This window comes from Rhipicephalus sanguineus, chromosome 6 (assembly GCF_013339695.2).
Source record: "Rhipicephalus sanguineus isolate Rsan-2018 chromosome 6, BIME_Rsan_1.4, whole genome shotgun sequence".
NCBI classification, from domain to species: domain Eukaryota; kingdom Metazoa; phylum Arthropoda; class Arachnida; order Ixodida; family Ixodidae; genus Rhipicephalus; species Rhipicephalus sanguineus.
Window position 1 is genome coordinate 46,012,496 of NC_051181.1, and position 18,450 is coordinate 46,030,945.

An 18,450-nucleotide genomic window follows, 5' to 3' on the forward strand; every position below is an offset into this window, starting at 1 on the left:
AAGGAGGTTGCCACTACCCTGTCTTTGCTTGCTGTTCAAAGCTTGTCAAATGTAGTAACGTAGCAAGCTCCATGAGCTTCACAACTCAACCGCAGAGATGTTAAATTCTTTTTGATGCGGAGTTGACTCTGCATCGAAATAAGCGATAAGATGCCCAATTTGCCCAATTTATGTCTAATGAGTTCATTCAAATTACAGTCGAACCTCGTTAATACGTACCCGCTTTAAGCATACTAACGGTTAAAACGTAGTTGCGACGAATCCCCGACCAAGCCTCGTAGAGCCTAATGCATTCGCTGACCGCTTAAGCCGTAGTGCTTCGTCCTACGCCTACCGGTTAGTGCGTACCCTGCGTACCGTGATAACTTTTTGTGGCATAAAATTTTGCTGCGCCGCTGAACTTCCGGACGCCATAATGTGCTGCCAAAGGTCTTCCGTCTTTTCGAGAAGTGCGTAGATTGGTCGATCACTGATTCCGACCTCCGCGCGATTGCGGCGACGCCTTTGCGGGAAAGCATCGGCAAAGTACGAAGGTGAGGCGGCGGCCACCGACGAACGCGCTGGCATGACTTATCGCCGGCAACCTTATCACAATAGGTATCTTCAGATATCTGCTCGGGCACGCGTGCGGCGCAGCGCAACTTTAAGCCTACTGCACGCCTTTAATAAGCGACAACCTGCACGCGCTGGGCCGCCGCGTCGTTGTGCGGGGCTGTGTTCAAGCGCGCGCCGCTTTGTAAAAACGAAAGCAGCTTGCTGTTGCGGAGTTGAGCGTTGCTGGTCGAGGGTGACGCGAAACCTCTTTGCATTGACGCTATCACTCCAAACGCAAGTGTACGGCACAGCAAGCGTAGCGCTGTTGTAACCATGCTGCACGCTTTTATTGGGCGACCGCCCAAACGCGCTTCCGTCCATTGCCAGGACAGGACCGCTAGAGCGTTGCGAAGGGCACATCGCTTGCAGGAAGTTCGTCATTGCCGCATCTGTGCACGGTCTGGAGCGAAGTGGGTACGAAGAACACGCGTGTGGTAGAGCAAGGCAGTGACGGCGTGAGCCAAGAAGGCGACGCGCTGCATGCAACTAGCCAGGAGACGATCGGCTCCACGCAGCCGTACCGCGTTTCACTGGAACTGCGTCAGTTTTCGTTTAGGAGCAGATCGTGGTGCAGACGCACACACATATAGCAGACACTGTCCGTTCCGTCGCTATGTCGGTCACTGCGTATACCGGACCCTGTAATAGTTCCGAAATGCTCCTTGGTGTCGCCACCGCGTGCTATCGGCACAACCGGACGGTCGTGCGAGAGTGCCAGAATCTTTTCTCCACTTTGGCAAAAACAAAGAAAAGGCTTTGCAGTGGGTAGTTTAGGCAATATTTGCTGTGGCACTGTATATATTTCTTTGCTGGTGGTGATGACGTACGCGAGGAGATGCAAATTTTTACTTGGTGGTTAATGCGTACTACCATTTAGTGCGTAGTTATGTGGCGTTCCCGGCAGGTAGACATTAACGAGGTTCCACTGTATAAATTCATGCAAGCTAGGTCGAGAACTATCAACTGCAATTTTTTAAACCACATGGCTGAGTGCAACATGATATCATATGGAAAATGACGGCCATAACAGACCAGGCAAGAGACAGAGAAGTAAGAGTATAGAGGGCAAAAATGACTGGATAATGACCTAGCAGACAGCGAGAGAAATCAGACGAGCTGAGCTATAGTTGCGTGATGTGTACAGCAGGTAGCCGGCAGTAGCATAATGAGTGCAAAGCGAAGGAAATCGAGGGTTAAGATGGCACAGCAACATAACTGTATCAAATTTGCAAGCACGAGACGAGAGCGAGAAGATTACTGGGGGAAGCTTTTATGCGGCAGTGACGTCAACTCAATGGCAATAATGATAACGATGCAAGTATATACAGTATCTGTTGCAGAAATTTTTTTGGAGAGGTACTATAGAGCATGTAATGTCACGTGAATACATACAAATAATGGAAACTGGCAGCCATCCATACTTAATTAAAGAAGACAACAGCTTTCTCGAGGCAAACGGTCATAGGGCGCAATGCTTAGGCTTTGAGCTATATCAATGCAAAGCAAGCCTTGCATTGGGTTTCAGGTGTTCAAGCATATCTGTCTCGCTAGCAGTGCAATCGCTCCTTTCATCAGGGTAACCACTACACAGCAGGGCCGATGAGGTAAAGGCTTACCTTCAATGCAGAAAGGAACTTGTGTTTTTTGCTCTCGATGTGCTGCAAAGGAGATGGAACACTGTTGGCACACTCTGGTGTTATAAACAACAAGAAATTCAAAAGCAAGCTAAAGAAGGCTGTACAGCCAGCACCGCATTGCTGTTAAGGATTTCATGCGGCATTGTTTCCTTACTACCGCCCAGGAAGACCTCTCCCAATACAAAAGTGTAACTTCATCCACGAGCTCAGCCTGCGAATACCCAAGTAGTGCAACTTTGGTGCTAAGCAGGACGTAGCAAGTTTCATTTCTAACCATCACACTGACGAAACCAGACCGTGGAAATCTTCCAGAACTTTAAGAACTTTCATTTAATGCCAATTCAATGTGTCCAAATGGTCACTGCCTTCCAATGTACTAACATTCAGCAAAGCCGAAAAAAAAAGAGAGAAAAGAAAAGACCAGCTGCTGCAAAGATTACATTTTCATGGACTTGTGCTGTCGCCTGCGAACAGCTGTGGAGAACAACTGCTCAGGAAGTGGCTGTCAAGTGAGCAGAGTGGTTGACTTGAAAATGCCATTTTATCTGCTTATGGTGAAAAAAAAAAGAAATGTAGAATCTGTTTTGTTTTTCATTAGCATCGAACCAAACAATGTCTAGTTGAGATTTTGAGAGCAATGTCATTAATTGTTTTGCGTTTTAAAGGGATACTGAACAAAAACTTTTGCCACCAAGATTTTCAGTCCGACCAAAAGCTTAGGTGCTGATATTGGTTGACACAACCTTGTTTTCAGGCAGCAATTTTTAGAAAATAATAAATTTAATGCATTTTTCCCAAACTGCCGCATCTAGCGGTTGCACCGCGCACTAGAAGAGGTGATGTTTAACTCGTCAGAAACGGGCGTGCCAACCGTGTTCCCTGGAAGCATCACCAGCCATTGTTCGTGTCTCTCAACCCTCTCTGCTACAACCGTACAAACCAGCACTACGGTCCCTAGAACCAGTACGAACAGCATTAATAGCGAACAATGCTCCCAGGTGGGGGCACACCTCAGTGCCTTCATGGAAGGGGGAGAGTGGGATGTAAAGGAGAGGTGGAGAAAGGGAAGTAGCAGGACAGAAAAAGGTGCACCGGCTGCCTGTCTCTGTTGCTGCTTCTTTTGCCGCCGAGACGCTTGACATCCTGACAATCGAAGCACAGCTCCGCACGCATCGCTGGCGTACAGCCATATTACGTTCACAATCCTCCAAAATATAGCCACCTGTTCAAAAATACGTAAAATAAACACCGTTCATCGGAACAGTCGTGTATTCCTGAGTCGAAATCAATGCTTTCATCATCTTTTTTGCATTTTTTTTCAGTATCCCTTTAAGTAATTCCTGAGTGGTAGCTTTCCGGGACTGCCAGAAGATGTTTGCTCACAGAAAACCAAAAGTCAGTGGTCTCTCCGTTAAAACAAGGCAACTAGCTACGCAGTGTTACACTGAAAATTAGCAACAATGAAACGTGAACTTTTTGCAACGTTTAAGCAAGAACAGACCAACAGTAAGTGCGCATAATATCTTCTTTCGAACATCCCCAAATAAATATTTTCCACTAGATTTTCAGGATGCACGAAATAGTCAGTTGTGTGACGCAGTAGTGTGACTCACTTTGCATTAACATGCTCTCACTTAGTTTAACAGTTTAACATTAACTGCAAACACAATGGATCAATGTGCCTGGTAGGCTCACCTCTTCCATGGCTTCATTTGACTCCAAATCCATTTGGCAGACACTGCAGTGAAGAGTTTTTGCTGTCCTAGCTGCAGTGACTGTCTTTGTCGATTCCGACTTCTTCGCGGAGGTAGCCTCTTTGGAACGCGATTCTGTCTTGCCGTTCTAGACAAAAAGGGCGTTTCATAACATCAGTGTGATCATAATAAAAATAAAAATGGTGTGCAATTAAAAACCCATGTGCTACTGACTGTCCATTAGAATTAACTGAAACGAGCACAACTAACTTCATCAAACCAAGTTCATGAGGAGCTTAGGAACAACTCCATTTTTACTATGAAAATATGGAAAACTGTAAAAAGTAAAAAATTAAGAAGTACTATGCGAACCAGAGTCCCATGAAACAAAAAAAAACAGCTCTTTGGAGCTGAGACTAACAACCTGAAAGTGACCAATGCGCTGTAATGTTTGCAATGCTAAGTGTTTGAGATGCTAAAACTGAAGTGCAGTATTGTGTTTCATTTAGGTAACCATACCGAGATGTAAAAAGACTTCAATTTTAGTTTTCGGAACACCTGGTCCACATACTTTTGACCACAGGTGTACAATTGTGCAGGGACATTCAGTAAAGCAACCCAATCTCAGTGACTCAGCCTAATCTCTTCATAGGACTCTGAGAAAAAAACACACTGACATAGTTGGTCAACGTGTTCACGTGAGTAAGCTCTTAGCACATACTCTTACATGCATACGCTTATCTGAAAACTGGAGGACTAACACGTTGTACAAAAAGCTAGTTATAAAATGCTGGTTCTAGACTCACAAATCCATACAGCATGTAACAGTTATCTGTTATGTAACATGACTGAAGTGTGTGATCCCCTAGACTGCACGAATCAGCTTTCTAAACTCTCTCCTGAGAAAACTGAGGAGGGTCATCACTCTTAATTTGGATAACTCTAACTAAGGGTGATGCACGGTCAACAGTACCACATTATCAGTGGCTACTTGGATGACGGTAAATGTAAAGAGACCAATCAAGTCCGCGGAACAACAGTAGAAGCCACATTTCAGAGATATGAGCTTACTTGCTAACTGCTGATATGTGACACGAGAGGAGCAAGGAAAAGCAATGGCAAAATCAACTCTTTATAAAGAAGGCAATAAGAGACGAAGTCATTTTTGATATGGTCATCCATAACTAAGTTTCTGGGAAGTAAGTCTAGGTGTGTGTGTGTGCGTGTATTTTAACACGTTTATTGTAACTACAGTCGAAGAAACATGTGGAACTCTTAAAAAGAAAGGAAGCGAAAAAAGAGCATGAAGGCTTGCAGTTCCTACCTTCCTAAGTGCTTCAAGAAACTTGTGCTTCTTGCTTTTTTCGTGCTGAAAAATAAAAGAAAAATGAAAATACGAGAATGAACAAGAGGACGCGTGGCTGCACCAATCTGAAGGAATGATCTCACAGCATCAAGAAAGGAAGAGGCCTTCGCCACAGATGCAAATGACAGCAAGAGGCATACACAAGAGCAAGAAAGTGGTCACCTTGTTGCATGAAACACATACAAACAGCAAACTATTGTGAAAATGTGGATCTTTATGCAATGAATTTATAACATTGCTGTTTGACTGCGCAATTCCCTCAAGAATGGAGTATCCTTGATGCTAGCTGTGCTGTGTCGCTCACCTCGCGTTTTGTGCCCAACGAAGGCAGCAGCAGCTGGCACACATCACAATACAGCTCCGCTGCAAAGACGCGGAAGAGCCATTACTTAATCGTCGCACGAACCACGAGAACACGAAAGGACAGCAAACAATGATTTGTGGGAACTTACGATTTTTGGGCTTTTTGTCTTCAGAGTCCTTGACCTCCTGCAAAGAGAAAAAAAAAACGTGTCTAGGAATGCCACACCCATCACTTGCATTAAAAAACGAACTTAAGCTGCTGCAGCAGAAGCAGGGCTCCGGTAAAAAAAGGTGAAAGAGCACCTGCAAATTTCTATGCACTTTGGAAGTGTCTAAAGGACTACAACTACATGGCCCAGAATTACAAGGTTCAGAAAGCAATTGAAAGCGTCCCTCAACTGGAAATAATCGACATAGGTAAACAAGAATGTCTTGCGAATTTCTTGGTGCGGCAGTTGTGGTTCATTATGGATCTCACGAATGTCGGACACTACTGAGTTTTTGATATTTGTAAAGATTTGTATCATTGAAATGCTAAAACTTGAAGCTTCAGAACAAATGGAGAATGCGTCACATGAAGTGGTGCATTCTCCAGGGATTAAGATTTTGAACATTCAACAAAAAATGACCAACACAGTGCAAGACTGCTGGTAAACTTTGGTCACCATTGCGATCGGAAGATGGCAAGTAGCTGAACTCTAAGTCACCGAAAAGAAGCACCACTTACGGTAGGCTTGTCACTGTCCTTGCTGTCCTTGCTGTCCTTGTCAGGGGGCGACTTTTCGCCTTTGAGAAACTTGCGCAGAGCTTCTTTATGCCCTTCACTAGTCAAGTGCTGCAAGGACAAGTTAGCGAAAGTCTCACTTGGTGTGGGTTCTCCCACATTTCGGCGACAACACAACCGAACAAAGTGTGCAGATCTTCTAGATGTGTCCCTCCATACCAAACTGACGTGAAGGCAGCAAGTGGAACAGAACCTCACAGCTCAATAAACACAGCTAGTAGTTGTTGTTCAGCTAAACCCTGCCGTCGGGACAACCCTGTGCTAAACTACAAAACTGTACTGACTGCAACCACGACAGCTTTAGAAAAGTCTACAAGGATTGCATCACGTGGGCAACCTAACAGTGGAGTCCTTTATGCTATGCCTGACTGTCCCCTGCTCACAGGGCTTTTTCTGTAAGCCAACATGGTTGACACAGTACACTTGGCCATCTGTCAGTACAAGGCCTGTTAGCAAGAGCCATACATAACGTCGGTATCTTGGTAAAATGTGACAATGTGGCCTGATAGCTCACCGCACACTTTTGGCTGACACTTAGTCAAGCTCTGCCACAAATGCTTTCAACAATGCAAGCTGAAAATCACGGCTCGCAGTCTACTGAGTCTCTGGCTACGGGGCTCATTCGCAGTGCTTGTAAACAGCGATTTGTAGAACCAGGTAATGCTCCTGAAGCCCTTATAAAGCTTCCAAGAGATATTCACAGTAGCGTAACATCTGAGCACAACCTCCGTGAGTCAATGGGGTCTATGAGCCCTAAGACCTATTAATTTGAAGGCATTCAATGAAAGCATTGTGTTTCTAGGGCTCCCTATGCTTCTGCACAACTTAGTGGTGAATGCAAAGGCCTTCAGCACAGACGCAACAGCAGCAAAGTTGTCAACTCACTTCGTTCAGCTCAAAGGCAGACTTGCCGAACACGTGGCAGATGTCGCACATGTAGGGCACTGGTTTCGGAATAGTCTTCTTGTCTGCAAATGGCAACCATATACACGCAGTTGAGAAGGAGCACAGTACCGCTCACATCATGCACTCTACGTAGTAATGTTGTTTTATATATACTCAAACCTCGATATAACGAATACGGATATAACGAATTATCGGTTATTACGAAGTAAATGAAGAACATTCTTGTCATAGCTACAGTGTTACAAATAAACGTTTATAACGAATTTTAGGATATAACGAAGTTATTTTCATGGCAGCTGTGACTTTGTTATAATGAGGTTTCAGTGTATTCAGCTCCCCATGTCCCTTCCATCGGCATCTGATTTCGTGTTTTTGTTGCTGCCGCGTGGCAAGTGACAACCGCGAGCAGCTGTACAGGTGGTAGTACTAAACGCAAAGACTTCCCACTTATCATACAAATCACCTTGTCCATTCAGAAAATGGATGTCCTCGACGGGGCTACCTTTTAGGCGACCTCGATTGGCAAGAAAAAAGGATTTTGCCGCTGGTTTTGGAATATCTCAGAGCTCGCTCTCCTTATCCTAAAGTCGAAAGAAACTTTTATGGGCTAAGAAATGGCGTAAATTCTTAGTGAAGGCAATCAGAACTAACAGGTGCCTTTATTGTAAATCAAAGCTTTTTTGTTGAGTGCACAGCAACATGTTTTTAAGTTAGCTGACCAATTTTTTTTAAACTGCTCACAAGATGACGTGGGCTTTTTGTGATAAAACTGACGAGACTTTTGTTGAGCCAATGCACTGCAGCGATTGAAATTTGGGATGCCCTACTGGATCTTGATAAATTTTTCAGATATAGTGCATGTGTGCGATGTCACAACGTAGAAGATAGGGTCACCATGAGCAAGCCTGCCATAATTCAGGATATTACTTTGCCTTCAAGTGATGTTGAATCAAAGGTCTTCCCGCTTTTGTGGTGGGCATGCAACGAGTTTTGACACTGCACATCAATTCAGACTAGTGCAAACCTTAGTTACATATTGCCTTGGACAACAAGATTTCGAAGGAAAGCCACAGCGGCGAAATGTGTGTGATGGTTTTGCACACGCCAATTGCCACTGTGTTGGAACTGCACTTCTTTCCGCTTCCCGCGAGTTGTATGGCCACTTGATGAGGCCGTTGACGAGGTGGCATCAAACTAAATATGGCAACAGGCTCTCAGGTTCTACAAAACTGAACTTTTTTAAAAAATCGAAATTATTTTCTTTCTGCTGTTTTATTACTTCAAGATTTCTCGCAGCACTTCATAATAAAAAAAATATAATTATTGGTGACTGCTCTTTGCATAAAAGGCTGAATTTCAATATAACGAAGTTTCGATCCAAAAAAAGTAAGTTTCTGATTTTACTGACTATGTTACATTGAGGTTGAATTGTTAATTGGATTTACAGGTGCGGAAATGGACCGACCAACACAGACATAACTGAAAAGCAAGGGAAACACAAACAAACACAGAAGGCCTACCTTTCTTCGGCCGATGGGAACGAATGAAATCGAGCTCATTGCGCAGGGTTGGCTGTTCGCTCAATTCATCGAGCAGATTAAGCTGGTACTTCTCCCGCACCTGCAACCACGAAGACACTCAGGCCAGGCAACTACAGTCGAACACGGATACATCGAACCAACATATATAGAATTTTCGGCTATATCGAACTCGTAAATTATCCCCTTGAAAATCCCTTGTAAAAGTATAGAAATTCGCACGGTTATATCGAACGGTATTTTTACCCGCCACTGGATATATCGAACGGCGCGCGAGCTGGAAGGTGCACTTCGGCACTCGCTGCACCCCACAACCTTCGCGGCACCACGCCTCCGCCGACACCCGAAACGCTCACAAAACGTGAGGGCGGGAGGGCTCGGACTGTACTCCCGTTGGGCGCATTCTCCAACTTGCAGAACGGCTTTTTTTTCTTTTTTTTTTCTTATGCTTCCTCTGCGTTACCGTCGGCAAGGAGAGCAGGAACGAAGGAGCCGGCGGCCTCCTCCTTTCGCCTTTTCTTTCTTTCTTGTTTGTTGCTGTTTTATGAGTTTTGATCAGCCAACCACAGCCCGCGCCTTTCGTAATTGCTCAGCCAACCATAGCTCGCGCCTTTCGTACATCGCTGTTGCCCTCGCACGTAGCCGGGTCGCCGAGTAGCCATCGCCGCCATCGCCGCCATCGCGAGCGCTTTGTTGGCGAAGTCCACTATATATATATATATATATATATATATATATATATATATATATATATATATATATATATATATACACACACACACTCACAATATGGGGAGAGTGAGAGAGGAATGTGGAAGAGCTAGCAAGTCGGGCCCCCGCCCCCTCCGGGAAAATGAAAACTCTCTGCCTATGGTTCTATGGTTCGATATATCCGTGTTCGACTGTACTTGAAAGTGCCGAAAGAATTCTAATCAAGTTGGGATGACAACACGAGAGTTCGCGTCAGCCAAATCGAGAATCCACGTTCTCATCGAGATTGTGACCGCAGACAGTAAAATCTGTCGCTGCTCCGTGCCATGCCATCCACACACTCTGCCATCCCGTGACCATGTGTCACGTGGTGGCCATGTCCAAGGGCATGGTCACGACGTGACAGTAGCACGCAGTTGCATGCGATGCTCAAGGTGAGAAGAGATATTCAAACCATGGCCCCACAAGGAGCACGTGCGTGTCTCTTGTGTACAAAAACAAGCCCACTTTTGTCTTTGCGCATGTGTGCACGAGGCACGCCTGGTGTCGGGAATGGGAGCAGAGTGTACATGTGCCTGCCGTGTGCAATGCACGCAATCGGCGAGGCACGGTTGCCCAGCACGACAACCAGTGACCTGCAAGAAACAGATGTAGTGGTGTTAAGTCAAACGCAAGTGAACGCGAGCTCTTCAAGTGCAGAAATGCCACTGCTTGCCACTCACCTGTGCTGCACAGTGCACGCCATTCGGCGAACCCTCCAACCAGCCCAGTGCGGGCCGAGTGCATGGGGTATTCACCTTGTTGCTGCTGACGCTTCTGTCAGCTTCATCCTTGTCCGACACTTTGTCCTCCTCTTTGTCCTTTTTATCCTTCTCCTTTTCATTGCTTTTGTCCTTCTGCTTGTCTTTCTCCTCGTCCTTATCCTTTTCGGTCTTGGAGTCTGCACATGGCACAGATAGCAGATTGGCCAGTGCACATGCTTTGTGCAGCGTCGCTAACAAGCTGTTCACACAACAGCCAGGAGAGACAGAAAGCATTAGTTTCACTTGACTTGTTATACAGCTACTTAAGCAGTAATTATGCTGTGCCTCAAGAATGCAACGAATAATCGCCCTACTACACACTAATGCACTCAGTTCAAGATGCATGCCACGTGTAGCATGGCTCGTGGTACACGAAACAACTGATGTGGTCCTCGTGACACAACGATCACACTGCGGAGAGCTGTCCACTCAGCACTCAACGGGGCAGGAATGGCCTAAGTGTTTCCAAGAGAAGCTACTAATCGGAAGGGCTGTTTCAGCGGCAGCTTTCAGGGATATGGTTGCCGTAGGCCCCTTCAACAACTGCACCGGACTGACTGGTGTGCTCTTCAGTTGTTCAGCAATACTTAATGGAGATCGAGTATTGCTGAAAAAACATGACCCTTGGAGCCGCAAAGCTAGTGGACACGGCGAACCAGCATTTCCGATTACCTTCGGTTATCTAAGTATTCCCTGGATACTGTTTTTGCATATCTTCTGTCAACTCGAAAGGCTTCTTAATTAAAGAAATTTTCATAGTCCTAGTAACTTCAAGTTAACGAGGTTTCACTATAATACAGTCACAGTGCCCACTCGCTGCACTACGTCCCTATACTACATTTTTTTTTTGTTCACAACGCCGCAGCTGCTGCTGACCCAAACCAACAGGGTCACTTGGTTGGTATGCTCACCTGATTTCTCTTTCTTTTCCTCGTCTGTTTTGCTTTTGTAGAAAGGCTGCAGAAAGCAGAGACCAGCAGTGTGAGAGCACAGAAAGAGCGAGTCAGATCCATTCCCCTCACACAAGACCATTTGCATATCCAGAGTATCTGGTTGTGCACACAACAGCACAGGCAACACTGCTGCAAAATTCCCACTGGCCGCACCCCTGAATAAATCCGTTGGCACCATACCTTCCACAACAGTGTACTTGGCATAGGCACAATGAAGTATAAGTGTAGATATGGTGCCAAAGCTGGGGCATGATAGTGTGACAGTTCAATTGGTGAACTTCCAATTTGCCCTTGCATGATAGGTCAGAAGAATGCTTTTTGTCAGCAGTCACCAGACACAATGGAATCAATGCAACAGACAATTAGATCAGGTAAACCATAGGGGACATTAATTGTTGTTTTTAACTGTGGTGTAGTAAGTATGACGTCAACTTAAATGAATTAAAGTGGACGGAAAATCCCACTTTCCATTGGTGGGATCCAAACCCAAAACCTTAGAATTATGTATTGTGTGTTCAACACTCGCCACCTCGGCTACTAGTGGTGCTGGTTAACACTCCCAGGGATTACACTTAGAGAAAAAAATTCCGCAGATCCCATGCACCATGGGAATCGATGTAATGCGAAGCAGCCAGCAAAGAGCTGCAAACATCGCCTTGTTTGTCTTTGAGGCAAATGAAGCCATTTATGTCATGACATCTAGTCCACTATATATCGCATGTTCGTCATGCATGCACGCGGGCATTTACAATATGATATATACCATGCTAATGAAACGTATATTCTGGCATATACAGTGTAACTTCGATTATACGTCCCCCGGTCCTGCGACGAATTGGCTTGGTCCCGGCAAAACCCCCAGAGAAATAATGTATTAAAAACCTCAATTGTACGACGCAATTTTACGCCGGCCCCGCCTCGTACGACGCTTCGCTGGACTGTCCGAGAAAAAAACAGACCTACGATGATGCGGGCTGGCACGCAAACACACTGCGGCCGGGTGAAAAAAGTTGGGAAACCGAGGAACCGAGTTCGTATCCGCGCTGCCACCACAGGGCCTCTTCAATTTTTCAACACGCGGTCGGCCATAGCTAGCCAGAGCCAACGTTGGCCGGAGCCAGCCGGAGCGCATTCGTTTTGTCGCATTGCAGTGCGCACTTCCGTTGTTGCCTTTTCCTTTTTCTCTCTCTTCTTTTGGGTGGTTTTGTAGTGACCGTTGTGAGCAGATAACATGGCAGATAATTTCGATTTCGCTTTCTGGTATGCGATAACTTTCACTAGATTTCGTGTCGTTATACCGGACGTGTCGAACAGCGATTGTTGAGCCAACGTTTGCGACAGCCACGGGAACCGGAACTCGCCGTTGTCTAGCTACCGGAGGGCTGGGGGGTTTTAGCCGCTTGCGATTGGTCGAAGCTTGCAAATCGAATAGGCCTCCTGCCGTGCTGCCATTCAGCCATTCCTTCACGTGTTTGCCTCATCGGTTGGTTGTGCTGCGCCGCAGCTGCTGTGTCCACGTGCAAAATTTTCTGTGTTCGGACATTGGTGTGCGAGGAAGCTTTCGAATTCTTGGTTGCGAGTGCTGCGTCTCGCAATGTCGCGGAACCGAAAACCGCTGACGCTCGGAGAAAAGCTTCGCATAATCGAGGAGGCGGAGAAGCGGAACGGAGCAACAAAGGCCAGCATTGCCCGCGACCTGAACATTCCCGAATCGTCGCTGAAAACGATCCTCGCGAAGAAGGACAGCATCCTACTAAATGCAGCAAAGTTCGGCCTGAACAGGAAGGCCGCAAAAGATGGCAAATATGCTGCCATGGAGAAGGCCCTCGTTGAGTGGTTGCGTCAGGCCCGCAGTTCAGGAATTGCCGTGGATGGCGCAATTTTGAAGGAGAAGGCTGAGACAGTTGCATTGCGCTGCGGCATTGACGACTTTAAAGCCTCCAATGGCTGGTTGGATCGCTTTAAAAAATGCAGTGGAGTTGTGTACAGCCGCTGCTGTGGAGAGAGCACGTCAGTCAGCTCCGACACTGTAGAAAAGTGGACTGCACTGCTGCCGGAATTGATACGGGAATACAAGCCGTCCGACGTGTTCAACGCGGACGAAACTGGATTATTTTATAATATGCAGCCAGAACAGACATTGGCATTCAAAGGAGAGAGCTGTCACGGGGTAAGCGAAGCAAAGAGCGTCTTACCGTATTGCTTTGCGCTAATGAAGACGGCTCTGAAAAGCTTCCTGCCCTCGTGATCGGCAAGTTTGAGAAGCAGCGATGCTTCAAGAATTTGAAAAGGCTGCCGTGCCAGTACACGTGCAACCGGAAAGCCTGGATGACGGCTGCTATGTTTTCTACCTATCTGCAGCAGCTGGACTCCAAAATGGGGGCTAAGAACAGAAAGATTCTTCTTCTGCTTGACAATGCGCCATGCCATCCATCAGATATGTCGCATTTGAGAAATGTGAAAGTTGTATTTCTGGCCCCCAATTGCACTAGCCAGCTGCAGCCACTTGACGCTGGCGTCATCAAGTGCATGAAACAGAAATATCGGAAGTTTCTGGTGCAGCGTCGGCTGGCGGGCATGGAACGCAAGCAGTTGGATAAGAAGCTTTCTGTGCTTGATGCAATGCACTACATTGCTAGTGCATGGGACGCAGTCACGCCAGAAACCATCGCCAACTCCTTCAGGCACTGCGGCTTTAATACAGTCAAACCTCGATATATCGAACACGGACATATTGAATTATTGCCTATATCGAACGGTTCCTATATCACGTGGGAAATCGCATGCATTTTTAATTTTTTATTTCGAACGAAGTTTGACGTATAATGCATATATTGAACTCGGCCACCCCAAACCGCCCGCGCTCCGTTGACAGGCGGCGAGCTTCCCCGCCGCGCTCCGTTGACAGGCGGCGAGCTTTCCCGCAACTCTCGAAAATAGCGGTAGCGCGGTGGGCGTTTACGACTGCTGCACACATCGATGGCGCCGAGTGCGCCACTTGAACGTAGTGGCATATGCACGCCGCAGCCTTGCAGCAACGACGCACTGCACTTGTTGCACCAGCTCCTCCTTGATAGTATCGCCAGGCATCCGTCGCATCGGTCGTTGTTGTGCTCGTGTGTTAGGCCTGCCGCGCCAGTTGTGGTGTGTGTAGCGATGGCTGCAGACGCGAAGAAACGGACGACCCTGACTTTTGCAGCAAAACTGGAAGCAATCCAGCGCGTCGAGAATGGCGAGAAGAAGTCGAGCGTTGCGGACGGGTTAGGCATACCAAGGAGCACATTGAGTACTCTGTTCAAAAACAAAGCCGACATAAAGGCCAAGGCCGAGAAGAGTCAGCACTCGGGCGAACGGCGTGTACGCAAAGCTGCTTTTGAAGATGTTGAGAAGTCTCTCCACAAGTGGTTCATGGACGCAAGGGCCCAAAATATTCCTGTATCGGGGCCGATGTTGCAACAGAAGGCAAAGAACTTTGCATTCATTCTCAGCGTCGAAAATTTCAGTGCGAGTAGCGGTTGGCTACAACGTTTTAAGACTCGTTTCAACATTGTCGGGAAGACTGTGTCGGGAGAGAGTGAGGACGTCAATGATGAAGAAATTCAGAAGTGGCTTGATCATGAGTGGCCCAAAGTTCTCGCCAAGTATGAGCCGAGCCAAATCTTTAATGCTGACAAGACGGGCCTGTTCTGGCAAATGCTTCCGCGGCAAACGCTGGACACTCGCGGGGACAAGTGCCACGGGGGCAAGCAAGGCAAGGCCCGTGTGACGGTCCTATTGGCTGCCAATATGGATGGGAGCACGAAGCTGCGGCCACTTGTAATTGGCAAATTTAAAACCCCGAGGTGCATGCGGAACTGCCCCAATATTCCGGTGACTTATGCCTGGAATAAGAAGTCGTGGATGACGAGGGATATTTTCCTCAAGTGGGTGAAGGCGTGGGATTCGGACCTGGTGCGTCAGGGACGGAAGGTATGCCTTATCGTCGATAACTGCACGGCACACCACACCGATGCCCAGCTGAGCAACATCGAAGTGGTATTTCTGCCGCCCAACACCACTTCGAAGCTCCAACCGTTGGACCAGGGCATTATCCGCACATTTAAGTCTATCTACAAGCGTCGGCTGATCGACATTTTGCTTGTAAGACTCCGGATGGGCCAAGATCTGAAGATCGATCTTTTGGGCGCCATCCAAATGCTCAAGGCGTCGTGGGAAAACGTCAAGCAGTCGATGATAGCCAACTGCTTTCGGCATGCGGCTTCGGTGGACGCACTGACGAAGCATCAGTGGAAGAATCCGAGGAAGCTGGGTTGGCATGCGCAGATGAAGAAAGCGAGCTCACCGAAACGTGGAGCAAGCTGGAGAGCTTTGTTGGTGCGGAGCCACAAAGCATGTGCATCGAAGACTTCGTTGGAGGTGACGACAGCACTGGTACAACGGCGGAGCTAACGGATGTAGAGATCGTCGCCGAAGCTACCGCTGAGCAGCCGAATGAAGACGCTGCCGAGGTGGATCCCGCAAGCGCTGATGGTACCCCGCTCCCGACATCAGCTGAGGTCGTAGCCGCTTGCGCGCCGCCACTGCAGCGCGATTGAAGGCACCGGCCTTTCACTTGTGGATCGCCTGGACTATGTTGAGGACGCAGTCGTCAAACACGCCATTGCCAACAAAAAGCAGGCTACTCTTTTTCAGTATTTTAAGCCAACACAATAAATACTTTGTTTGAATCTTCAAGTGAGTATTTACTGCACCACGATTGGTTCGTTGGTTGTTTTCCACAAGTTCTTGACGCATTTTTTACGTGATTTTTTATATCGAATTCTGGATATATCGAACTATTTCGCGATCGCCGTGCCGTTCGATATATCGAGGTTCGACTGTAATAATAATATCCGAGGTTTAACGTCCCAAAACCACGATATGATTATGAGAGACGCCGTAGTGGAGGGCTCCGGAAATTTTCGATCACCTGGGGTTCTTTAACGTGCACCTAAATCTAAGTACACGGGCCTCAAACATTTTCGCCTCCAGCGAAAATGCAGCCGCCGCGGCCGGGATTCGATCCCGCGACCTTCGGGTCAGCAGTCGAGCGCCATAACCACTAGACCACCGTGGCGGGGTGCGGCTTTAATAGAAGTGGTGCTTGTTCTACCAGTGAAGCTGCAGTGCCTGTTGACGACGAACCAGAGTTCGGCAGCCTGGAGCTGCCTGGATCTTTCGCGGACTATGTTGGTGCCGACGACGACGTTGCAGTGTGCAGTGAAGTGTCGCTGGATGACATTATCGAAACTGTGCGTCCCGACACTGCGGGAACTTCCGACGAGGAAGAGATGGACGACGCTGCAGAGGCTAGCGCGTCCGTTCCGACTTATGCGGACGTGTTGTTGTTGTGCTACGTCGACCACATTCGGCGGTTTGCTTGCGCACACGACGAGATCGGCGACTTGCTGCCAGATGTTGCAGCTATCGAAAGAAAGCTGATGCGTCGTGGCTAGGCAAACTCTCAGAAGAAAATCACAGATTTTTTTAAAAGGTGAGAAATAAAGGTTCGTTCACACCTCCGATAAAATGCATGGTTGTCATTTTTTCAATTATTTAATCTACGTTCCTCGGAGCAGCGTAGGTTTGTGCCAGGATTATACGACGATTTTGCGCGGTCCCCTCAAAGTCGTATAATCGAAGTTCCACTGTATAATGAATCAGGGGCTCCGGAAGTATATCTGATGTGTGGGGGCGACGACGACGACGTCTGTAGGCTGATGTATATACAGTAGACTCCCGTTAAGACAAACTCGAAGGGACCGCGGTAATCTGTTCGTCTTATCAGGAGTTCGGCTTATCAGAAGTGCCCCCAAAAAGAGACATGCTAACATGCCAAGTGCATCCAAATATGTTACTTGAAAACACTGAATGGAGTAGACTTACAATGGGGGGCAAAAAGACAAGAAAAAGCATTTATTTGGCTCATCTAGATAAAGACTATGCCTTCAAGCAGAGTATTTACACGAATCTTACTAGCACCCGATTTCGCGTGTTCAAAAATAAAAATGCTCGTGAAGATATTTGCTACCACATTTTAATGATAAAACTGTAACACGCTCCTATGTTGACGATTAGAAAAAAAGTTAAGAGACAAGCACAATTTTCCTTCAAAGAAAGTAAAATTTATTGTCCTGGCAGTTCGTTTGCTTCTGTGAGCCTGTTTTATTGGCTCTAAGATCACTTCTGGATACGCCTTGGCCACGTGCTGTTGCCATGACGAAGTCATTATACGCTGAGTTGAAAGTTGTATAATCGAAGTTCCACTGTACAATGCATGACCTGTCATTTAGGTTCGTCACACACTGATTTCATGCCATACCAACTTTGGTATATATCCAGTTCACAAAACAGCCGGAAGCGTGCCAAGACAGTGGCATGTAAATCATGCCCTACATGACATGCATTTCATGATTATCATGTTACCACCTGTCATTTATGTTCGCAATACAGTCCCGTCACGCATACCAGTTTTGGTGTATGTCAAGCTAGCGAACTGGCCGCGAGCGCACCATGAGTAAGGCATGTAAATCATGCCCTACATGACATGCATGTCATGATTGTCATGTTACATCCTGTCATTTATGTTCGTCATACAGTAACGTCATGCAATACCAGTTTTGGTGTATATATCAGACAAGCGAACCGGCCGTGAGCGCACCATGAGTGTAGTATGTAAATCACGCCATACATGACATGCATGTCATGATTGTCATGTTACCACCTGTCACTCATGTTCGTCATGCAGTAACGTTACGCAATACCAAATTTGGTACATGCCAAGCTTGCAAAATAGCCGCGAGCTCCCCGAGACCATGTCATGTAAATCATGCTGTACATGACATACATGTCGTGATTTTCATGTTATGACCTATCATTTATGTTCGTCGTGAAGTCTTGTTATGCCATACCAATTTTGGTATACATCCCATTAACGAAACAACCAGGAGAGCACAAAGTCGTAGGCGGCAAGATAGATAGATACAGTCAAACGCGGATATATCAAACCCACATATATCGAATTTTCGACTATATCGAACTCGTAAATTATCCCCATGAATATCCCTTGTAAAAGTATAAAAATTCGCACATTTATATCGAATGGTATTTTTACCCACCATC

The 18,450-nt window shown here is 46.8% G+C and overlaps 1 protein-coding gene across 1 annotated transcript in view; it reads right to left on the minus strand.

Annotated features, from left to right (window-relative positions):
- LOC119395747 (uncharacterized) overlaps window positions 1-18,450 on the minus strand; it is a 38,293-nt gene that overhangs the window by 2,857 nt on the left and 16,986 nt on the right. The window contains exons 7-16 of the mRNA XM_037662751.2: window positions 11,248-11,293; window positions 10,331-10,473; window positions 8,805-8,904; window positions 7,264-7,346; window positions 6,322-6,429; window positions 5,744-5,780; window positions 5,596-5,654; window positions 5,250-5,294; window positions 3,927-4,073; window positions 2,211-2,252 (exon numbers count right to left, since the gene is read on the minus strand). Coding sequence (XP_037518679.1) covers window positions 2,211-2,252; window positions 3,927-4,073; window positions 5,250-5,294; window positions 5,596-5,654; window positions 5,744-5,780; window positions 6,322-6,429; window positions 7,264-7,346; window positions 8,805-8,904; window positions 10,331-10,473; window positions 11,248-11,293 — 810 coding nt within the window. The remainder of the gene's footprint in view (window positions 1-2,210; window positions 2,253-3,926; window positions 4,074-5,249; window positions 5,295-5,595; window positions 5,655-5,743; window positions 5,781-6,321; window positions 6,430-7,263; window positions 7,347-8,804; window positions 8,905-10,330; window positions 10,474-11,247; window positions 11,294-18,450) is intronic.